Source organism: Grammomys surdaster, unplaced genomic scaffold, assembly GCF_004785775.1.
Source record: "Grammomys surdaster isolate TR1022 unplaced genomic scaffold, NIH_TR_1.0 193, whole genome shotgun sequence".
Lineage (NCBI taxonomy): Eukaryota > Metazoa > Chordata > Mammalia > Rodentia > Muridae > Grammomys > Grammomys surdaster.
The window spans coordinates 8947891-8972280 of NW_021604638.1; the positions used below are offsets into that span (position 1 = coordinate 8947891).

Here is a 24390-nt window from a genome sequence, read left to right on the forward strand (position 1 = left end):
CGTGCCTGCATGTGTGTGTGCATGTGTGTTGTATGTGTGCCTGCATGTACTTGCACAGATGGTGGGAGCCTTGGAAGGGGTGGCTTGCTGTTGTGTGAAAAAGATGCTTTTCCTCAGTGTTCTCAGTGTTGATGGAAGATTCTAGGCTCAAAAATTGGTGGTGCAGTTGCTAAAATCAGGTGACTGTGGGTATCGCTGTGATGCTTGGGAAGATGAAACAGCTCCCCCCCCCACACTTCTGTTTCAGAATTGATTATCTTAAACTCAGCAGCCACCCTGAAACTACTTTGCATTTTGTAGCTTCTCAGCTGCATTCCTGCCTGAAGTAGTCAGTCCCTCTGTGCTCTCACAAGCCATGGAATTGTTCCCTTCAGCATGGTCCTCCTGCTTAATCAATACACCTTTGACTGTTTCCTCACAGCAGAAATGCTTCAAGTGGGTTTTCAGTTTTGTGTGTGTGTGTGTGTGTGCGTGTGTGTGTGTGTGCGCGCGCGTGCGCGTGCTCTGAGATTCATAATTGTTTCTTTCCCCACTGGTACTTTTTCAGTTGGGCCACAAATGAACATTTTACCCTATCACTCGTTCAAAATACGGGCGGGATCCATTTCTCATGCCTCCCTCATGCTAGAGAGGGGAACAGAATTTCAGTTGCTAGGAAGAGCAAGGTTATGGGCTGTGCTTTTGAAGTAACCATGTACCCCATCCCTGGCTGCAAGAGCCGCCCTTCCAGCAGCGCCCAGGCTGATGAGCAGTGAGCGGGCGGTTCAGGCAGTGTTTCTGAGTAGGAGTCGCTCTTCCCCTGAAGCTGGAGTAGAAAGAAGGTACATCTTCCACACACCCCCCTGGATTGTTCCATGTTGGTGACGTGCTCAGGTCTGGCAAGCAGGCTTCTTTCGAGACGGATCACCTGTGACAGTGTGTCAGTATCTCTTTGGTGATTTGTGACATTGGTCTCTCTACAGGTGCAGACTAAATGAAATTGTTACCTAGGCTCTTTGTTAGAATGCTAAGTGTTAATATTCAAATTCAGACCCAAACTACCTCCCTCTCTCTTCTCTCTTGGGACTAGTTAAAGTCAGAGGACTCTCAGCTCCTGTTGTGTGCAGTAATCTTTTCTTTTTCTGCCTAGTTCCTGTCTTGAATTTTGTCCTCCCCTACACACCTGGAGCTCTCCCAAACAGGACTCCATCTAGCCCTGAGCTTCCAGGCTCCAGGCTACCTTTTTGACACAGAGCTCGGGACACAGACAGCACAGTCTTCTCAGCTGTTTTCCTCTCTTGCCTTCGAGCCTTCCCAATGGAAAATTCCAGCCACAGCAATTGGCGGTGCAACCATTTTCTTCTTGCTGACCCATGATCTGCTGGGATGGCACCTACAGTGACTGCTTAGCATCTCACCAGAGCAGCATCGTGGAGTGCCTGAAACATTCTAGTACCCGTCTATAACAGCAGATCTGCCTCTTCTTCTGCTTGGCTTGTGAAGTTGTTAGGTTGTCAGGGCCTGCTCTGTTGAACCTGTGCTCCAGCAGGGAGGTAGAGAAGGTTCTGGATGACAGACAGACCTTCCTAGCTAAGGGGGCCTGCCTTTCTCCTTTCTTAGCCCAGCTTTCCACTCAGCCTGTGTCCTTTAAATAATTCTTCCTCATTCCACTGTCTGTGCTGGAGTGTAATTAGTCACAGTTCAGAAGGAAGCCATGCCTGATGGGGTTGAGACTGCCCAGAGACCCCAGGGTCCTGATTCCTGTGATAAAGGCTGCTAGAATCTGACCATGTTTTTCTACTTTGTAATTTAACCGGTATGTCTCCCCCGCCCCCCCTCCATGTTCCTGACTCATTGGGGAGCTGTTAGGCTCAGGATTGGGGGGAGGCCTGGGAACTACTGGTAGAATCCTAGATACCTGTGAAAGGCTTGTCTAACCTACCTTCCTGGCTCCCTGGTGTTAGCAATGAGAGACTTGCTAATTTGAAGGCTGGGTTCTTTAGGATTGAAGCTGGTAGGTTGTACTTGAGTTTCTAAACTAAAGACATGTTCCTCACAGTCTCTTAATGAGTTAGGTATGACAACTGAAATATTAATTTGACTTTTTAAAAACATATTTTTAGTATTCTGGTATTTTAAAGAAGTCCTTTGGCATCTTTACACTGGGTTGAAATCAGGTGTGTCCCCTCCCCCCTTCCCATCAGGATGGCCTTGAGAGAAGGCAGTTTTTTGCTCTCTGGCTCCCTGGCAGCTGCCCCCACAGAGGCGACCATTTGCAGCCTACCTAAACATACATAATCTGTTCTATTTCAGCTTGGCTGAAGAGGAAATAAAAACTGAGCAGGAGGTGGTGGAGGGAATGGATATCTCTACTCGCTCCAAAGGTGAGTAAAAATCTCAGATGATCTACTCCGACCTCCAGGAGAGGGGGATTTCTTTTGTTGTTGGAGAGAGGTGAGACACGGCTCTCTGTGCCGCCTAGCCCTGACTCTGTAGGGTCTTTTGATGGATGAACCTAATTTCTGGAGACATGGTTCAGTCCTCCTTCCCTGCTGTGCCTGTGTAGGTGTGCTGACTTGCCCGGCATTACCCTGTGGTAAATTTTGGGTGTGTGTCTGGGGCTGCCTGCCTGCCTGCCTGCCTCTCCCCAGAGCGATTGTTACAGGAGTCTAAATATGCTTTCTGCAGACGCCACTGAGGTGTGCAGCTGTGGCAGGCTTCCTGATTGTAACAGCAGGCCTCTGGGCAGTCAGTGGGGTGGGCCAGCTTCATTGGTAAATGGTGGCTTTGATTCACAATTACAAGGGAGTGAGGAGACCAGTGCCTGCATTGGGAGCAAACTATGGTGTCATCTCTGTTTATTCTGTTTTGGGGAGCCTGCAGTAGCCTGGGCCTGGCTTGCTGCTCAGTGAGAGTTTGTGGGGCACCCCAAGGGGAGTATTTGCTTGTGCCTTGGGCTCTTTTAACAGCAGCCCTTTGGAGGACTGTATTTGCCACAATAGCCTAATGACTGTTCTGCGCTGGTCTGTTCTTTTGCTGCAGCTCCAGGCTGTGTCTGAGAGGTAGGAGGGGCTGCAGGAAGGGTTGTTGCAGATCCTTCCAGGAGGAGGCTCTCATCTGGCCAGGATGTCATAAAATAGCACTTCCTAGAGGCACCTGAAAGAAAAGAGAGCATTCTGGGGCTTTAAAAAAAGAAAGAAAAGAAAGAAAAGACAGTCTATTATTTGGGTCAAGCTAAGGGTCAGGTGGTCACACAGAGCTGGCTGAGAGTAGGGAGGAGGAGGAAGAAGAAGAGGAAGAAGAGAAAGGAGGAGGGGGAAGAGTCAAGGTTTATTGCTCTATCTCCTGCCTCAGCTGTCCCAGAATGTACAGGTCATCTGAGTTTCATTGTTCCAAGTGGTGAGGAACCCCAGGAGCTGGAGCAGGGTGTGGCCTTCCGCCAGAGTCTTTCAGACAGTTGATCAGGACTGAGGCAGTCCTTTGAAGCCAAGCCCTGCTGCTGTGATCAGGATCCACTGATGGGACACGTGTCCTGGTGACACAGGACAGGGTAGAAAGGATGAGGGAGAGTCCATAAAGAGGACCCGGGTGGTGTTGGGTCTTCATGTCTGTCTGTCTGTCTGTCTGTCTGTCTGTCTGTCTGTCTTCTGTTTATTTCCCTTTCTTTTTCTTTTTGGAGACACAGAGTCTTTCGACACAGCTCTGGCTGGCTTAGAACTTACTCTGTAGATCCTGTTGGTTTTGAACTCACAGGAATCCACCTGCCTCTGACTCCTGAGTACTGGAGTTAAAGGTGTGTACTGCCATTCCGTGCCTGGCTCTTTTATTATTTGTTAACGTGGGTGTGGAATTACTTGCTATCTCAGGCTCCTCCCACTTAAGGCTGTCTGGGATAATGATACTAGTATGTTTGAAGGCCTGTGGGACATCAGAAGGTTTTTAGTGTTGGGCCTATCTAATCCCCTTCTGAAGTGGGACATGGCAAGTGAGGACACCTGAGTCTCTAATGGGTGGTGAGTGGGGACAGGAGGACTTGTTAAGACTTCCTCATTCCTGGACTCTCCTCAGAAGGCAGAGTAAAACCTCTTCGAGGAGGACCACAGTCATAGGCCACCAACTTGGGACCTGCCTGTCTTGCCCACTGTGGAGACCTTTTCTGTCATTACATACCAAGGAGTGTCTAGTTCATAATCAAATGCTGTTTCCCCTCTGTCTGCTTACCAGCTCTGGGAGACTTTCCCAGGACACTGAGGACCATTCTATAGAGTTGAGGGAATGGTTCAGGTGGTATAGTGCTTGCTGAGGGTCTGAGGTAATCTCCAGAACTTATGTAAAAATCCTGCCTTGAGTCCCTAATCTCAGTGTGAGACCTTCTCTGGGAAAGTACAGTGGACAGACAGACAGACAGACAGTACCTGAGGGATCAGGCCTGAGGTTGTCCTTGTGCCTCCAAACGTGTGGCCTCGCCGCATGCATACACAGGCACCCTCTTCACTCATGTTTATCTTCCCAAGATTCTAGTTCCCCCCACCCACCTTGTCACATCCTTCTGCTTCCCTCTTGTCACTGGGACCTGCCTCTCCATTCCCCTGTGACTCCCGCTCACCTTCCCGGCTTCGCTCCCCGCGTCCTTCTGTTTGTCCTTGGGAGTTTGTTCCTCTGTCTTTCTGGAACATGCTGTCCTGAGTCCTGGCAGCCTGCTCTGGATCACACAGATTCAACACAGATGTCGATAGAAAGGCTTTTGGTGGCTGCTGGTTCTGAGGGAGCCGGTCTCCCCTTTTGAGTTCTGGTTTTAAAGTGAGCTCATTTTGAGAGTTTTAGATTTCAAGAATACTATTTCACCCAACCCCCCTCCACCCCTCCTGTTTCTGGCCTCCTTGGCATATCTAGATGTTTTGAATTCATAAAGCCCACACTGGATTCAGACTTCCCCAGTTTTCATGGGAAAGGCCCCCTTTCTCTGGAATGCTCTTGTGATAATACATGACACTGCATGATACTACATGACACTGCGTGACACTGTCTCCTTCTTTCTCAGACCTTTGTTTTTTGTTGACCATGACATTTTCCAAATTGTACTCTTTAAGAAAAAAAAAAAGGTATGTGAGTGTGTGTGTGTGTGTGTGTGAGTGTGTGTGTGTGTGTGTGTGTGTGTGTGAACAGAGGCTCATGGTAGCTCATGCTGGCCTCTAACTTGCTGTATAGTTAAAGGTAATCTGCATAAGTGCTGGGCTTACAGGCGTATCCACCATGCTAGGGTTATGTGGTGCTGGGGGATGAGACCTGGAGCTTGTTAATGCTAGCTAGGCAGCGAGTGCTCCGTCCCCAAAGTACCTTCTTTGAAAGGAGATCACTGAGCCACATCCCAGGAGCAGCCTCCTCTGTCTTCTGTGTGCCTCCTCCTCCAGGACAGAGTGACAGCATTAGAATTCTGTACCGTGGAGATGATGTTTCCCTGTGTCTGTCTGTCTCCTCCCCCCAACAAAAGGTTTATTTATTTATTTTATTTGTTTGTTAAATTTTCTATGTATGGGTGTTTTGCCTGTGTACCCTGTGCGTGTCTGGTACCCACAGAGACCAGAAGAGGGTGTTGGATACCCTGGAACTGAGGTTGTAGGTGGTTGTGAGTCATATGGGTGCTAAGAATTGAACCCAGGTCCTCTCTGGAAGAACCAATGCTCTTAATTGCTGGGCCTTCTCCTCAGACCCCTCCCTATGTGGTTTATTGTTCTCCTATGTAATGGTGGACCCAGGGATCATTCCTGTGCTCTTGGGGTTTTTCCATTGTTACTTACTATGTATGGATTGATTCCACTGGCCTGCTGGGAGCACTCCAGCAGTGTTGGCTCTGAGTATCCCTGGGCCAACTTGTCTTCAAGGCCTGTGTCTCTTTATGACTGTTCATGTTCTGGCTTTGTCGTCTTCATGTTCTGCTTCAGGCCCTTTTTGGGACAGTGATACTAGAAACTAAGATCCAGGTGTACTGGGTATGTGTGCTGAAGCTGGGTCGTCTGCTTCTAGGTTTTCTAAGTTATTAACAGAAGATGTGTGTACTCGGAGTGCTTTTGTCTGTGAGGATTTTTTGTTGTTGTTTTTTACACATGCCTTTCTGTGTCTGTGGTGGCTAACCATGAGTTAGTTCGTGTACTTGTCTCCCAAAATACCTACTTATTTTGGAGTTTTGTGTGCATATGTACACATGCACATGAGTGTGCAGTTAGTTGTACACATGTAGAGATCAGAAGGCAGCTGCTGGAGTTGGTTCTTTATACCATGTGGTACCCTGGGATCAAATTCACATCTTCAGTTTTGGTGGCAAGCACTTTTACACGCTGAGCACGGTCACTGGCCCTTAGGTCCTTTCCATCAGTATGTGGGCCATGTGCTTTCCCTAGCTCGTCCATCCCAATACAGGGGGAGCTGGCTCCTCAGGCTTGCCTTTTGTAAACTGCTTTGGAGTATTTTTAGGCTGATCTGTAGTAGACAGTGAAGACTGCTAACTCAAGTGTACACTCAGTAGACTATGGGGAATGGAGAGATGGCTCAGTGGTCAAGGTCCATGGTTGCTGCTCTTCCAGAGGACCTGAGTTTGGTTCCAGCACCCATGGCTCACAGCTGCCTGTGGCTTCAGCTGCAGGGGATCCAATACCTTTCTGATGAGGCATGCATGCGTGTGTTATACACACACTCAGGTACCCACACACACATAGATTTAAAGCAAAAGATAATTGACTATCTCTGACTCTCTGGGACGCTCTGTCATTGTTACCATTGCTATCTTGTGCTCTTCTGCCTGTTGCTCTTCAAGGGCACACCATTTTCTCTGGAAGGACCTTGATCTCCAAGTGTGCTCCACCCCCCCATCTAAGAGCAAGGTAATATGGCGTGCACAGTGTGTGTGTGTGTGTGTGTGTGTGCGTGTGCCTGTGCACTTGTGCTTGACTAAGTGTGGCTTGTTGAGGTAACTTTGGAGATCCTTCTCTTGCTCTCCACCTCAGTTTTTGAGACATGGGATGACTGAACCTGGAGCTGCTGGCCATTTTGGCTAGACTGTCTGACCATCAAGCCCCTGGTGAGTGTCTCCCTGTCTTCACTCTCCCATGATCTGGGGTTATATACCCATATTCCTGCATCTGTCTGTTTTTTACATGGTGCTTTTTACAGATTGCCTACCTTTTGGTGTGAGTGCTTTATCCACTGACCCCAGAACTTAGATATATATATATATATTTTTTTTTTTTGAGTGGCGTCTCACAGATCCCAAGTTGCCTTCCAACTTGTTATGCAGGTGAAGGTGACCTTGAGTGCCTGATCTTCCTGTCTCTACCTCCCAAGTGCTGGGATTGCAAGGTTTCTGCTACCACATATGTCTCAGTGATGTGGAGTAAGCCCTCTACACAGCTGCCAACTGTATAGAGTTTTAAACCAGGCCAGACAGCCAGACTTCTTGGTTCCTGTTTGCCCCTTGACAGAGAGAGCTGAGTTATGTTTTATAGCTGAGTTTTCCCTAAATGGGAAGGGAGAATTCAGATGAGTTTTGTTCACATGAGTTGCTCAGAAAGGTGTGTGAACATGAGAGGGCCCCCAAATGCCAGCCATGATCAGATGGATTTGGAGATCAGGGAGTTCTTCCTGGTTGTATTTGCTCTTGCTCCAAGAAGAGGTTGTGGAGGTAGGTGTGTATACTGTCCTGCAGCTTGGTAAGCTGTATAGTGCTGCCCGGGGTTGACTGGGAACCAGGAAATGTCTGTGCGTGCAGGTGTTCCTCCATTACAGTGGGTCAGCCTGCTTACCTGCTGGCCTGTTCCCTGCTCAGAGCAATTAGTGACCCCGGGCATTGCTCAGACTCTGAGGGGAGAGGCCCTCTTGTTTCTAAGGAACTTTCTGCCAGCCCTTTGGTGGCCCTCCTTGTGGAGAGGGGACTGCTGCTATTTTCAGGGCATCTTTCTCTTAAGATATTTATTTCTTTTAAATTATATGGATGTCTGTTTGGCATGAGCAAGTGAATGTGGGTGCCCGTGAGGCCAGGAGAGGGTTTCAGATCTTCTCTGGAGTTGGGGGACAGTTGTGGATTTTTTTTTTAATAGAAAGTTCCAACATTCTTTTTTTTTTTTTCCCCCTCTGGCCCTGGCCCTGCTCTCTCGCTCTGGCCCAAAGGTTTTATTTATTTACTGTATGTAAGTACACGGTAGCTGTCTTCAGACACCCCATAAGAGGGCATCAGATCTCATTACAGATGGTTGTGAGCCACCATGTGGTTGCTGGGATTTGAACTCAGGACCTCTGGAAGAGCAGTCAGTGCTTTTAACCACTGAGCCATCTCACCAGCCCCGGTGAGTGTTACAGATTGAACTTGGGTTCCTCAGCAAGAGCAGTATGTGCTCTTAACTGCTGAGCCATCTCCTTATTATTATTAATTATATTTGTTATTATTTTGAGGCAGGGTCTCTGGAGATCAGACTGGCCTTGAATTACCTCCCAAGTGCTGGTATTAAAGCCTTGGTTCCCACACAAGGCTTGAACTTGCCTTACAAGATGGTTGCCAAGCTAACCTTGAATTTACTGTATAGTGAAGGTTGGCCTTGAACTCTGGATCTTCCTGCCTTCTGTTCCCAAGGGCTGGGATTACAACAAGCAGCATCAGGACACTCCCCTGACTCAGTCACCTGAGTGTCATTCATATTTTACAGCCTGAGCTTTGACCCGGGGCACTGAGGTTCATAGAGTTGAAGTCTGTTGTGGCCAAGCTATGACATTTGTGATCTGTTGGGGACAAGCCTTACCTGTCTTTCAACCCCAGTTATCTCAGAGTTCCCCAGTGTGGTGATCCGGGCTTTGAACACTAATCGTCCCTTTAGGCCACTTTTCTTGTGGTTCTCTATGCTCAGAATTTCAGTCCCCAAAAGATAAGTAATTAATTAACTTGAAGAGAGAGAGGAAGAGAGGCACACGTGTGCCGCCCCCTGTGCCACCACCGCTGAGTGTGTGTCCTTTGTGGGTTCTCTCTTTTATGAGTCGCAGAAGTCTGTCAGAACTGTTTGGACAGGAACAGAAGGGAACTGGCTGGAGAGTGGTCAGTTGTCTCATGGCAGGAAGGCTGTTGGTTGGGTGTGGATGGCTCACCAGTCTCCTCAGGAACAATAGGGTACAGGCCATGTGTCATGTGGCTGCCCTTTGGTTGCTGTCTAGACACTTGGACCCACCCTGGCTGTCTCCACAAGGAAGAGAAAATTCCTCCGGAGATGAGGTGGGCCATCTGGAGAAGCTCAGGTCTTTTATTCAGGGCTTGGTGCTGTATGAAGTCCAGCTGGCACTGGGAACTCAGAAACTGATAGTAATTGGTAGAGAGGCGACTGATTGAACCCAGGGCGTTGAGCCTTCCGGTCAGCTCTGTAGCTAGCCCCCCAGCTGACATTTTGTTTTATTGCATTGATTTTGGTGTATGTGTGTGGGTGTCTTTGTGCCACCATGTATGTACGGAAGCCAGAGGAGACTTTGTGTGAGGTCTATCTGCTTCTTCAACTATGTAGGCCCAAAGATAGAACTCTGGTCCTCAGCCGTAGCAGCAAGCACCTTTATCTCCGGAGCTATTTCCAAAGCCCAAGAACTTAATAGATAGCACAAGCTGGCTTCAAACCTGCCTCAGATCCCCAAGTGTTAACGTTCTGTTTTCTTTCTTTGAGCTGAGATGTTTTTATGTTGCCCAGGCTGGTCTTGAACTTAAGGGCTTAAAGGGAGTAGCTGAGACAGCGTGTGTCAACATACTTAGCTTGGAATTCTTTGTTATATTTTTGTTGGGAGATAGGCTCCTTGTGTGCAGCCCTTCTGGGCGTGGAACTCAATACATAGAGTAGGCTGATCAGAGAGATCCACCTGACTCGGCCTCTGGCGGGGGTCAGATTAAAGGCAGACACCACCAACCCTGGTGTGTTTACTTATTGTGTATGTGTACATGTTCTATTTTGTGTGTGTTTGTGTGTGTGTGTGGGGGGCTCAGAGGACAACTTTGGGTAGTTACTTTTTCTCCTCCCACTCTGTGGGACTCAGGAACTCAGGTTGGGTGGGGTGAAGGCGCCCATGGAGTCATTTTACCCGGCCTAGCTTCGAATTCCCAAATCCTATTCCGACACCTCATCCGCAGGGCTTTTAGGTTCTCTGAATTTCAATCAGAGCTCTCTTCCTGTGTAGTCACTTATTATTAATAGGGTAGTTCCCGAGTCTGTCGCCTCCTTTATATCATCCTTGACATTTTCCAGAGCGCTCACTTCTCAGGAGACAAAGCCTTCAGGGTTTCAAGATGCCAGGGTGACATTTGTGTCCGAGGGTGACAATTTTCTGTAAGCCATTCGAGCATAAATCACACACCGGCTACCAGGAGTGCTGGCACAGTGAGCGGCTCCTGAGGTCTCACCTGGTGCCGTGAAGTATTTCCTTCTCACCTCAGTGGTTTTTAGCTCACCACTGGGATGAGTGTTTTCCCATTTCACAGTCTAGGAAACTGAGGCTTATGAAGATGAATGAAGTGACCAAGTAGGGCTCAGGGGGCCAGGTTTTTGTCTTTTGCTTTAAATGTCTGAGTCATATCCATCCCTTCAGGGCCAGCAGGGATACTGATAATGGCTGCCAGCATGGGGACACTAGGGGGTTTTGATAGTTGGGTGGGGGTCTACCCCATTGCTCAGCGCCAGGATTTGGGCTCACTGTTTCCTGGGATGGGCCCGCTATTTTCTCGCCACAGTAGCTCATTGAGATGCAGAGATGTTTCTCAGTGTAGACCGGTTTCTCAATGATGGTGCATGAACCCAGAAAGTCACATCAAGGGGACAGAAATGGCCCAGGGCTGTCATTTTGCATTCTCTGTGCAAGGCTGGTCACAGCACACTTCCTTGCAGGAGTTTGACCATAACTGCGTGAGTCAGACAAGGCCCTGCCTCAGAGGCCAGAAACCTGGCGTCTGCAGCAGCCTGCTCACTCCACTCCCTGGATGGAGGCTCCTTGTTCAGGCCGCTTGCATCTTGATCCTGCTGTGTGTGCACTTTGTGGGCAGGATGGTGGTGTGCAGCTGTGTGGTGTCTGCGTTGTGTCACCACGGCAAGGGAACGGTCCCCTCGGAAACCAGGCGCAGATGTAGCGGAAGCCCAACAAATTAAAATCCCAAACACTGTCATTCTTTGTGCGACTTGCCTGTGGACCCGTTTACAAAGCCTGGATGCTGGAGAATCACAGTTAAAGCAATTTGCTAAGTGGTCCCAGACCTTGATTAGCACAGGGCCCTCTGTCTTTCTCTGTTGTATGTAAATTAAGACTTTCACAGAGAGATTGAATGTGAGCAAGGCTGTGAGGTAAGAGTCCTTCTGTCATTTTCAAGGGATCTCTAAGAAAACAAACCCACAGTGCTTTTAAGCCACAGAAGCGCCACTGTGAAGTTTTCTTTCAAGAAATGCTGGTAGTTTAAACGGTCCTGACTCTGACATCTCTGAGATCCCAGGAAGTGCCAGCCCTGCCGCGTGTAGTGGCAAGTCTGTGTGAGAGAACTCTCCTCCCTAATCAGGTCTAAATTATCCCCAAATGCTAAAGCTCTGATCATGGCTTTCAGACTAGAGATTGGCTGCCTCTTCTTGGCAAGTGCGACCCTGCTGTGTCCTTGTCTCATGAGCATGGAGATTACAACCTGCTTTTTACAGGGGCGTTGCTGATCTGAATTCACATCCTCACTGTTGTTTAGAAAGGATTTTACTGACTAAAATCAGCCGGCTTGAGCAGTGGATCTCTGTGGTTGACACTGGGAAACTTCACCTGCCCCATGTTTGAAGGCCCACTCAGAGTAACGTGAAGTTTATTTATTAATGTAAGACTGTCATCCCAAAGTGTTTCGACCCTAAAAAGAGCTGTTTCTTCCTCCAAAGATCTTACACCAAACATACCAGGTGGAGGGCCTGTTTCAACTTCTGGGCCTCTCTTTACCAGCCACACATCCAAATAATACTTGCTGTTTGAATCTCTCTCATTGCAAAGTCTTGAAACCAAGACTCTTCTGGATTTCAGATTTTAAATAATTGGGATTATGCATATCGATGTATTCTGAGGATGACTTCCAGTCTTGTGTTCCACGTATCCCTTGTGGAGCACAAAGGTCCTCAGACAATGCTGTCAGTTTTGAAGCCATCTTTAACATGAATCCCCTCTGGCTTGGAACTGAACCTAACTTAGCCTTAGCTTCCGCTGCCTGGATGCTGCTGGGGTTATAGATGTAAGCCGCATGCCTGGCAGAAGGCTTCTGTTCGGATGGACCGTGAGCCAGGACATGATAATGGGTGTGGAATATTCCATTTAGAATCAGCACTCAAAGATGTTCAGATTTTGGAGTGGTTCGGATCAAGTGTTTGGACCAGGGTTCTGTGTGTCCTCATTTTGCTGCAGGGGCAGTAGCTTTTTTCTCTTTAATTATTTTTTCTTAATTACAGTTTATGTGTTTCTAGTGTTTGGGATTTGGGGGTGGGTCTCGTTGCTCAGGTTGGGCTCTCAAGGTTTGTGGAATCTGTAGCCTAAACATTTGAATACCAGGTATGCTTCGGACTTGGGATCCTGCTGTCTTAGTCTCCTGAGTACCTGTGATTTACAGACTTGTGCTCCGAGGCAAGAGAGCCCAGTCTTGGGAGTGGGAGTGCTTGGGAGTGGGGTGGGGTGGTGGTGTTGGTGGTGGTACTGAGAGGCCTTCTGTGTGTTAGCAAATACTATTACTGAGCTACATTCCCAACCCAACCTGAGGGTTCATCTGATCCTTTTGCCCCAGCCTCCCGAATAGCTGAAAAACTAAAGGCTGTCTGTGAATCTCTTGGTTCATCTCTTTGTTGAAAGACACAGAGTCATACCTGCTTATGATGCTGCCTGGAGTATTCCTGTGAGGGGGGGGGCAGAGACATAGAGACACCACAGAGAGATAGATACATACTCTGTGTCCATGAGTGTCTGTTTCTTTTTTCTGGGTGCAGACCTGAAAGTAAAACTGTGGGGTATGGGCTATGGGCTGGGAACTGTCTAGCCCATGGTCTTGTGTGTACTGGTAAACATTCTTCTAGCACTGCCTCCCACCCTTCCTGCTTATTACTGATGGGGACGTTCCTGAGACCCTCAGCTCTGGCCTGGCCTGGCCTGCTGGGTTCATTGCTCTCTTACTCCCCTCTCTCTGCCTCATTCACAGCTGACCTTTCAAATTACCTCGAGAGCCATTTCTGGCTGTAGGGCTTTTGTGTATACCAACCTCTGTCGCTTCCAGGTTCTGTTTTTCTTGTAAGAATTATATTTGTTTGTTTATTTTGTGTGTGCACACATGGGAAAAGTCCCACATGGGCAGCCGCCTTGTGGGAGCTGGTAGTTCCTGCCTTCCACCCTATGGGTCACGGATTGAACTCAGGCTTGGTGGCTTGTGCCTTTTCCTGCTGAGCTGTCATAGTGTCCCCACCCCACCCCTCCACTCCCTCCCCCACCCTGCACCCCACCTGCATCCCCCCCTTCCCTCCAGTTTAAGGCCTTGGTTGAGACTGAATCCTGCCTTTTGCTGCACAGTAGGCAGAATGAGCCAGACTTTGTCTGATGGCCGGAACTTCCGCCCTAGATCATGAAGGCAAAGGCAAAAAAGTAGCCTTTTGGGGTGGGGAGAGAGGCTTCTTCTCTAGCAAAATCTAGGCCTGGGAGTAATTACTAGGCTCCAATAATTTGTCCCTGAAATGGTCGGCCTCTCTGCTCCTCAGAGTCCTGGTGCTCTCTGACATGGCCCCTTCTCTTTCCCAGTGGTCACCAGTGCTCTGTGATCATCTCAGATTAAAGGGCTTTTCCTGTGTGCTAACTCCCACCTCCTCAGTGTTCCTGAGCACTTGTCCCTGCTCTCGAGCTGCCTGCAGGTCCAGTCACCTGCTCCTGTCACCGTCTTTGTGACTCTCCCATGCTGTTCTCTGAGGACTGCTTTCTCCTTCCCTCTCTCGTATCTCCAGATACCCAGGTGTGTCCTGTCTGTCCCTGTGTGTGTGTGTGTGTGTGTGTGTGTGTGTATGTATGTGTGTGTGTGTATCTCCCACATGTGTTTCTCCAACCTTTCGTCTACACACCTACACCTGTCTTGTGAGCAGGAGGAGATGTGTGGCTTGGTGGTAGAGTAGATGTTGAATTCTGGGTCCTAGGTTCAATCCCCAGCGTGGTAGAAACAACTCCAAGTAAAAACACCTCAGAACATAAACAAATCCAAACAAACGAGGAGACTCCCATAGGCTCCACAGTCAGCGCTACCCTTGAAGGATCCCAAAAGAATTTAGCTTTGATCCGAATGTGTGCACGCTACAAAATTGAGAATGTCCAAGCCAGATGAGAGGACTCAAAGGCAGATCTGATGCCCCTGCCCTCACTCTGACTTGGATATGGTTATGGAGAGCCTCAGGCACATGGGATGGGTGGGTACTTTCTCAAGCATCCCTGTCTGCCTGCCTAGCTCTCTGGAATGGCAGCTACTAGTTATGTGTGACTGTTAAGGGTCACATAAGGAAAACCATCTTTCTTTCCTCAGTAGCTCCAGCCCCACGTGTAGTGCATGAGGGCTAAATAGGGTGACGTCAGTGATGGCCAGGAGGTGCAGACAGTGTACAGGACATTTGCCATTGCTGTTGAAGGCTGTATTGCCATGCTGTGGCCTCTGGGGAGCACCGTGCTGGGGTAGGGAGCACCGTGCTGGGGTAGGGAGCACTGTGCTGAGGTTCAGATGGAGACACCTGGTCAGGGATGACAGGGAATGTAGAACGCTTCTTTCTGATTTCTTGGTCAGATCTTCTTGAGGCTCCGGTTATTTGAAGAGTCTTGAAGAGTGTCTTTTCCTCTTGTCGTCTTTCCAAGCGGGGAAGGCTTGATGCTTTGCTAACATTTTAAAAGTAGTACCCAGTTATGGGTGAAATGGGCTAGGCAGGCCCTCAGCCTCCTTTCTCCTGATGTGGCCGGATCCTCCCTGACTCTTAGGTCTCTCTCTGCAGCTCTGGTCTCCATTATTATTATTGTTATTGTTATTGTTATTCTTGTTATTGACCCACCAGGAGTCCCTCATCCTCTCTGCAGTCTTTCAAACCAGATTGACACAGGATGTTCCCAGCATTATGATGGCTGAGGCAGGAGGATCATGAGTTCAAAGCAATTTGTATAAAAAAAAAAAGTCCCCCCCCCCCCAAGCCAGACTTTTCATTCTAGCACTTGAGAGTCAGAGGCAGGCCTGGCATAACAATGTTGTTATGGATAACATAATATAACAAGTTTCAGGCCAGTCAGAACTGCACTGTGAGACCCTGTCTTAGAAAACAACAAGAAAGAAACCAACCAACCAACCAAATATATATATATATGTTTTTTTTCGAGACAGGGTTTCTCTGTGTAGTCCTGGCTGTCCTGGAACTCACTCTGTAGACCAGGCTGGCCTCGAACTCAGAAATCCGCCTGCCTCTGCCTCCCAAGTGCTGGGATTAAAGGCGTGCGCTACCACCGCCTGGCCAAAAATAAAAATTTTTAAAGATTTATTTTTATTATTTTAAATTATGTGTGCATGTGTGGGGTGTCTGCATGTGGGTATGAGAATGTGAGTGGGGATGCTGTAGAGGCCGGGGGAGTCACATCCCCTGGAGCAGCAGTATGGATGTTGGGAACTGAACTTAGGTCTTCTGGGAGAGCAGCCAGTGCTCTCGCCACTGAGCTACCCTTCAGGCCTATCTCAGAGTTTCTTTATCCACCCCGACATGTCACTGCACCCAATCAGTCAGGCATGCATCTTGCAGGTTCCTGTCGGCCAGGCTGTGTGCCCAGCACTGGGCCACTATACTGCAAGGCAGCCATACTGAGTCGCTAAGACTGAGCTCATGTTCTGGAGGTGACACACTGAGGCTGATGAAGTGAGCCACAGAGGGTGTCTGACAATCCTCAGGTATGAGTCATGGAGAACAAACAGCCCACAACTTGAGGCTGGGGTGTCAGGGAAAGCCCACTGGGAGGTGACATTCGAGCCAAAGGCTGACGTTAACTACTGTGGAGGAGATTGGCTACAGAACTTTGTAGATGGAGGAAGGGGCGAGCTAAGTGCAAAGGAAGCTTGATTGACTAACCGGAAGGAGGAGGTTATACAGTGAGGGGATTGGATGAGCAGAACTGAGCTTACCATCGGGCTGTGAGGGGATTGGATGAGCCGAGCTGAGCCTCCCTCATCATGGCATGGGGCTGTGCAGGGATTGGACAACTAGAGCCAAACATCCCTCGTTACGTCATGGGGCTGTGCGGGGATTGGACGAGCAGAGTTGCGCTTACCTCATTGTGTCATGGAGGCTGTGAGGGGATTGGACGAGCAGAGCTGAGCATACCTCATCATGGCATGGGGTAGGGATGACGACTGTCGCTCTGCAGCCCTTAGGTAGCCTAGAACTTTCTGTTGCCCGTGGCCTTATTTTAATGAAGATCCCCCTGCCTCAGCCTCCTGAGTGCTGGGGTCACAGGTGTGAGCCGCCATTCTGGATTTAGGTTTAGCATTCTGAATGAGTATTTAGAAGTCTGAAGCTCAGAGAGGAGCTCCCTGAGGTAGGACTTCTCTCTAGCCTGTTCTCCAGAGCCTCCCGTGCCTTCAGAGGAGCACACATTCAGAGGAGCACTGTCTGAGGAAGAGCGGGAAGGGTGGGCCTGGGATGATAGAAGTTCGGTCTGGCTAGGAATCAAGTCCTGAGCAGGCAGGGGCTTTGGTGAACAGTATCAGCCAGAGAGGTTTTACCAGACAGGTATGCTGTTGCAGGCCATGGTCTGGGCACAGCAAGTTTTGGAGAACCTGATTTGAGGTCTCTCGGAGTCTTTCCCTTGTCTGTCTCTGGGGAGGGGTTAGGGGAGTGACAGGAATGACTCATGGTCCTCTCAGTGGTTCACTGTGTCAGCACACATGTTGCTAATAGCTGAGCAGAACCCACCAGGACAGAGAGACCAAGCAACTTGCTCAACTTACCCAGCCCTTGGATTCAGAGCTGTACTAGATGGCAGAGCCTGCACACCCTGAAGAGCTATGGCAGCGTGTGTGGTCCAAGCATGGCTTTCCTCTTGTAGCTACTGCCAGTGGCATACAGAATCTAGGTAGCCAGGCTCGGCCTGGGCAGGAAGGGTTTAGAGTGGCACCTGCCGGGATGAGCTGCAATTACAGAAACTTGTCCCAACCTCAATTCTTGTGTCCCTCCCTCCCTTCCTTCCCTGGATTGAACTGTGTGAGCCCTACCCCTGAATTATATTCTGGCTTTGGAGGAATTCTGAAAGTAGCCTTTCCTAAATAATACCTGTGACATTGGGGGCTGGAGAGGTGGCTCAGTGGATAAGAGCACTAGCTGCTCTTACAGAGGACATGGGTTTGATTCCCAGCACCCACATGGTAGTCTACAACCATCTGTAACTCCAGTTCTAAGGGATCTAATATCCTCTCCTGGCCTTAGTCTGTGCCAGGCTTGTATGTGCACCCTCCAACATAATATAAACAAATTATTTTTAAAAACCAGCCTTGGACTAAAATGAGCTTACTTTGAGGAAGAAATAGAGAAGTCACTCCTTAGTCCTGTTCTCTCTCCAGCCTGTATCTACAACCCCTGATCTTTCTCCTGTCTACCTTTTATTTATTTATTTATTTATTTATTTATTTTTAAATCCTTCCTCTGTCAGTCTCTGAGGTATCTGGGTTTACTAGTCAGTTTGTCTCCCAGGCCTCAGTTACCATATCTATAAAATGGGCATGCGCAGAGCCTGCTTTCTGACAGCAGGACCTCCCAGATGATAAGTGTTCAGTGGCTGTTGCTACCATCATGTGTCTCTGGCTGCACTCCTCAGAGAGCAGGGCCTTCCTTTTCCTGGTTGTCTACATGCCCAGCAAGTGCCTTACCAGTAAATCCACTAGCTGCTGAGGATTGGTGTCTTGACTCATGGGCAGCTGCCAGGTAGTTCACTGGAAGTTTCTAGATACTGAGGCTTTATAGCCTCGGCATGTTTTGAGTCCACTCCCTCCGTCTTGAAGGATGCTGCATCTCCCACGTTCCTGAGCGTCCTTGACCCTTTGTGGAAACAAAAATGCCTCTAGACTCTGTCAGGTCTACCCTGGGAACTGCCTCACACTGTCCTGGACCCCTGAGTTCCTTGAGAATGGCACCGACTTGGTGGTGGGCCTTGCCCTTAGTGACTCCTTGTATTCCGTGCTGAGGGTACAAATGTGGTCATTCCTATCACAAGGGTGGAGTGACCTGTACACTCACCATAGTCCCTGTAGCCCCTAAAATAATATTTCAAAGGCTGGGACGATGGGTAAAGTGTCCCACAGGTGGGAGACATGAATTTGGATCCCCAGATCTCCTATAATGCTGGAGGTGTTTGTGGGAGGGTGAGGTTGTGACCTCAGCGTCCCTGCTGGGAGAGGGGAGTGGGGGCTGGGAAGAGGGAAAACCCTGAAGCTTTGAAGCTAAGGCAGCTTGGCATACACAGCAGCAAACGAGATTCACACACACACACACACACACACACACACACACACACAAGCAGTTAGCTAAATGTGTGTGTGACTGGCATTAGAAAGAGGAATCTGTTTCCTGGTTTTTTAAGTGTCTTTCCAGGCTGCAAACTTGGGGTCCCTGTGATTCCCCCGTTTTGTACTCTGTTCAATTCCCGACCTCTCCGTAGGATTTTCTGCATGCCCTAACCCATGGGATTCCATTGTCTGGCTGCATCTTTCTGCTGCTTCTGTGTTTGGCTGCTGTAAGCCATGCTGCAGGGCCCTCTCACACCCAAGGAGCTCTAGGGACCTCAAACATCCCTCTCACCAGGGTAATCTGCGTGACATTCTGCGGCTAAGATAGCTTGCCCAGAAGAGCATGGCGAGCTGCCTGCAGGGCCTGTCCCTTCTCCCTTGTTTTCTGGCATTTTCCTTATCCTCATTAGGGTGACTTTTGGAGCCTGAACCACCTTGTGCTTGTGGGGAGGAGCATGGCCTGGTTCACAGCCGCCCTTCCTTCATCTGATCCTTTGAATAGGCCTCTCCGTTGCTGCAGCCCCTCCCCCCTCCGCAGCCTGCAAGCCACAGGCAGGGGCCAGTTCTGGGGTGGGATGAATGTGCTTGGTATCAACCCCAGGACCTGTTCCGGAGCCAGCAGTGTTGGGTGGGTTCCAAAGGAAGGACCTAGCTAGACACCCATGCTAGAGCGTTTGGGCTAGGGGGCCTGGGTGGGGTGCAGCACTGACTCTGCCTCTCCTATTATTGGAAAGAGACTGGGAAAGGCTCAGTGTCCTTCCTGCAGCTGAAGATGAGGAAGGCCCAGGGTACAGCCAGTCGTCTGGTGGTTGAGGGCTGGACACAATTTGTCTGCCTCTTTTCCTAGCTAATAGTCATTTCTGCCCTGCTCGGTCTTTTTGGTGGTTTGCATTTTACATATTGATTCAGTGCCTGGAGACGGCGGAGGGCACCGTAGGGACATATCCGCAGGCTTTCTTCATGGCTGAGAGAGTGTCACAACTAAAGGGAGTTGGAAATACCTAATTAAAAAAAAATATTGAGAACATGTTCAAGATGCAAATCACCTCCCTTCTCCCACCGACGCCACGTCCTCAGAACCACAGCGGTTGTATGTATTTATTCGGTTTGTATGTATTTATCCGAGTCTACCATAATAAATAAATAGCTCTTGAGCGCCGTGCATGGATGACGTCCTGCACGGCCACACACTGCAGTCAGGGGTGATGAATTACATCCAAGGCCCGTGGACGGGCTCTTCCTGGCCTATTGCAAAGGTGTCCTTGTGCTGTTGGGCTATCTAATGAGTCTAAGACCAGAGCTGGCCTGGTAAGTGGTGACTCCGAGCTTGTGCTTTCTGCTTCCTCCTCCCCCTGGGAGAGGCCGCCGAGCAGCCGGAAGCAGGAATGTCTGCCGCCGGGAGCTTGCTACTGTCCTCTTTTGGAACAGAGGAACCAGACTCTCTAAGCGGCCAAGCTGTCTCTATGGCAGGTAAGTGCCCACCCCCCGTGCCATCTGGTCCTCACTTGCTGGTGTGGGAGCCTCCAGGGGAAGGGACATTTTCTCCCAAGCTGAGTGTGACCTCTCTCCCTCTTCCACGCACTTCCTGATTCTGGGTGAGAAGCTGCTAGGCCTGCTTCCTGCAGAGGCTAGCTGCCATTGGCTCCAGGCCTGGCAGGCCTATACAGGCCATGCTGGTACAGCCTGGTCAGGGGCTCTTTGAGGGCCTAAGCCGTGTTCCTTATGAGAGCTGGGGTCATGCAGGGAGTTCTTACCGCGCACTGGGTCCAGCTTCCCTCGACAGTCTTTGCTAGAGGGACAGTATTACCCCAGCCCCCATCTTTGCATCTGCTTTCTGCTTTTTGCCAGGAGGAAGTTCTGGGCTTTTGTGTCTTTATGATGTAATTACCCAGTGGGGAGTGCCAGGGATTCCTGGGGAGGGAGGCTCTTTTGGGTACCTGTTCTATGTCTTCAGAATCCCTTTGGAAATGATTAACCAGAGGCTTAGCTTTGCCACTTCTGGGAGAGCTGGCCACGGGTGGTCCCCCTTTGAAGTAGGCAGCGTTGAGGCTGGTAGTTTCTGGGAGTTCTGCCTATGCGGGCACTCGGCGTGCCCCAGCTGTTCCAGACCCAGAGGCCTCTGCGGGGTCCAGGCTCTCTCCAGTGTGTGCGGAGTGATTGAAGTCACGTACAGGATCCATTTTGCTTTCCACTTGATGGAGGCCAACATTTTTCATTACTTTGAACCCGTGGGATTGATTTAGGATGCTCTTTGGAAGAAGGCTAGCTCCTTTTAGACTGGGTAGTGAAGGGAGAGGAGGAGGGAGAAGAGGAAGAAGGGGCAGAAGGGGAGGCCCTGTTTCTTAAAAAAGACACGGAGGCTGTGGAGCTGACACACTGGGTAAGAGTGGGTGCTGGAAATTGAACCTGGGTCCTCTATCTGCAAGAGCAATGGGTGCTTAACTACTGAGCCATCTCTCCAACTCTTTTTTTTTTTTTAAACAAACAAACCATTTTTTCAGAAAGTTTATTGGCATGGGACCAGCCATGTGTTGTCGGCCTCTGTCCCACTGGTCTTTGCACCTGGGCACGCCGCCGGCTGCATCATTACGGAAATTCGACACCCACAAAAACACACAAAGCACCCAGTTTTTAAGCCGCAGCCCCTTTCCCCAGGGAAAACCAGCTCCCTATGAAGTGTGTCACTGTGCAGACCCTGGAGGGCTGGGGGTTGCTCTGACTCAGGCTCAGGGTGTGGATGTGAGCGTGGGTGGTGTCTGGTACAGTGTGGTTGGTTAGGCCTCGGTGGAGATGTGATGTTTGGCTGTAGGGTAGGGCTCAGTAGTCTCTAGTCCCATAGTGTAAGTTAGGATCCCACACGGCCTGAGAAGGTGGGGTGGGGGGGTCGGTGCTCCCAGAGACCACCTGTGAGGGGATAGCATTGCGGACCTCGAGGCTCTGTTGGGGTGGTCCCTCCCTCCATCCCTCAGCCCTCCACTGCAGTTGAAAAGCAAAAGGGAATGGATGAATGCTAGAGGCATGGATGCCAATCAACAGCCCTCCTTCCATCCCTAGATGGAGGCTGCACCCCTCTGGTGCAAAGGCCTTGTCCTGTAGTACTTAAGAATATCTGGTTTGGAGCCACTCTGTTTCCTTGGGTTCAAATCCTGACTTGGTTATGGCTACACCATGTTGGGCAAGTAGGAAATCTATTTGTAGTTTGAACAGGTTCTTGCTTGTAGCCAGGTTTTCTCGAAGTGAGCTGTTCCTTATGTCAAAGGACACGCAGGAACTGCTGAGCCTGGCTATTTCTGGTGATTCCTGAGACACAGGCTCTGGAAGGCTTACATCACATGCTTAGCTCTTAATACCCAGGAGGCCTCTTACTGTCTTCAGGGAAATGTCACAAAGAGGGGAAGCTTTTGCTGCCTGCTCCACTCCAGGCTGTGTTCCTGAGTCACTGTGCCATCTCCACAAAGCAGGCCTGTTCCCTCACCCAGGTTAACACATTCAGAGCCAGACTCATTTTGAGGGGGTGGATCGGAGGCAGGAAGTTGGTGAAGGGCCAGCAAATGGCGTCCTGCTAGTCCAGAGAAGGTGCAAGAGGGAAAAAACCAATCCCCCTTAGATGAACCATTTCTCAGTGAGACAGCTGGTGGCGGATTTGTCATTACTCCAGATTTATACATGAGATGTGCTTAGCAATGTACCCTCATCAGAATCAGATCATCAGAGAAGTAAAAATCTGACTCAGCTTTCTGGAAGAGGTCCTTATGGTGACTTCATTACCATGACGACAGCTGAGTTTCTTCCCATCTTGTACAGTCACCGGATGCTGGGTTCCTGATGGAACAGGGAGGGGTTTAAGCAGTAGGGCTGACCTGCCCTTCAGTATTCTGAGGAATGATGAATTCAGCCCCATCTCCCAAGTTTTTTTGCTAAGAGTCTTTGTGGAAAGCCTTTGGGTGCTACTGAAATGTAGCTTAGATGCATTGGTTAAACCTCCATAGGCTCCAGGGAGAGTCCATGTGTTTGTACAGCAGATAGAGCTGAGGTGATTTGAGACAAGTTCTAACTGTGTAGCTCTGATGCCTGGCCGGCCCTATGTAGATCAGAACTCACAGAGTTCTGCCTCTGCAACTTTTTTGAGTACCCGGATCAGAGGTGTGTGCCACCATGCCCAGTTTTTGTTTTCCTGAGACAAAGCTTGGAATACTCTGACCTGGGTAGCCATGAGAACCTAACAGGTTAGGACAAAACTCCCTTGTAGATAGATCGCTCACGACTATATTCCTTTTCTGGTGCCCCCCCCCCCCCGAAAATATTTTAAAGTTCAAAGGAAGGTTTTTACAGTTCAGCTGCCGTGTGGATATCTCCCTTCTATTCATCTGTGCATACTTGGATGGCCCCGGAACAGATTTAGGTTACCCCAAATTCCATGTTCTGATATAGAAGCAGTTTCATTTTTTTTTTTTTGTACTTTTACAGAACAGAGAACATCGTAAATCAAGACAATTTAGAGTAAGTTGGTGGGAACATCAAAGAGGCAGGTACAGAGATGGGGCGCTGTCCTATAGGTCTCAGCTGCTATCTGATGGCATTCCTTACTTTGGGGTTGGTGGAAGTTAGTGGTTTGCCACGTTAGTAAGATTGCAAAAGGTTTTTACCTGTTGGTTGGTCACAGGCTATTGGTTCTGACCCCGAGGAGGGTGGGAAACACCGAAATGTCTAGAGCTAGCCCATAATAAGGCAGTCTGTGGAGCTGCCACACTACAACCAGTCACTGTGGACCCAGCTTCTTCCCAGGAGTTCCTGCTTACATGGGTGCCCCAGCAAACAGCCCCAAGAGATGGTCTCCTTCCTTGTGGTCCCCTGGGATATAGCTCAGGGTTCCATGCCTCGCAGCAAATGTCTTTATCTGGACCCAATGCCTTAGGACAACTCGAAGAAGGTGGATTTTGCGACCCCTTCCCCCAACCCCCAATCCAGGAAACGGTGTCTGTGTACAGAGCGAGTGAGTGGCATGTACTTCCTGGATCCTGGAGGTGTTTATGTGAAGCCAGGCAAGGATTCCTGGCTCCCGTTTCCCTCTTTCCCAAATGGCAGATGAGGCCCTGAGAGGCAAGAGGCTTGCTAGAAGTGCTTTCAGCCAGTCATGGGGTTTTATAGCAGCCCAACCTAGTGGAGTCTCAGACCCCCGCCCCACCCTCTCAAGCATATTGTACCCTGTAGCATCTCTAACCCACAAATACCAGCTAATCTTGAGAGCTGCTGAGTCTGGATTCCAGGTGAGGCCTAATAATTTGCCTGTGTGTGTGCACACGAACACATATTTTAAGGTACTGCCGGTCATAGGAACCATAGCCCCCACGGGGGTTCTGAGCAGGAAGGATCCAGGATCAAGATGCCAAGATCTCAGCTTGGCTTCGAAGCTGCCCTGCTCTAGTCCACAGTGCCCTATCCCCTTCCTGATGGGCTGGTTCTTAGTGCCACAGTCCTTAGGAGTCTTGAGAACAAAATACCTCAGTTTGAGAACTGAGGTATTTACAAAGCCAGCTAAGAAATCTTGAGGTACCCTAGAAACTACCCCTTGTCTCCCACTGGGGAACCGTCTCTAAACCCAACCACTAGCAGAGATTTTGTATGTACGGCCTGGTCAGATCCTCTTGTTTTGGACTGGCCAAAGTATTGTTTCTTTTGAGACGCACGCGTGTGAGCCCCCAAGTCACCTGCATTAAGTATATTAGACACTTAGACACTTGAATGTATCAGCTGCACGTAGAACAAACCCCAAGCTCCTTCCTTAGGCCTCTAGGCCCACAGCAGCCCAGCCCCCACTTTATCCCTCTGTGACATCTATCTGGGGTCCCACC

The 24390-nt window shown here is 49.5% G+C and overlaps 1 protein-coding gene across 12 annotated transcripts in view; it reads left to right on the plus strand.

Annotated features, from left to right (window-relative positions):
- Zmynd8 (zinc finger MYND-type containing 8) overlaps positions 1-24390 on the plus strand; it is a 101037-nt gene that overhangs the window by 7487 nt on the left and 69160 nt on the right. For 10 of the 12 annotated variants that reach the window (XM_028769634.1, XM_028769643.1, XM_028769637.1 and 7 more), the window contains one exon: positions 2293-2363. In XM_028769634.1, the coding sequence (XP_028625467.1) occupies positions 2293-2363 (71 nt within the window). Of the gene's footprint in view, positions 1-2292; positions 2364-19878; positions 20009-24390 lie in introns of those variants that run through there. The other 2 variants (XM_028769636.1, XM_028769647.1) reach the window with 1 other exon arrangement.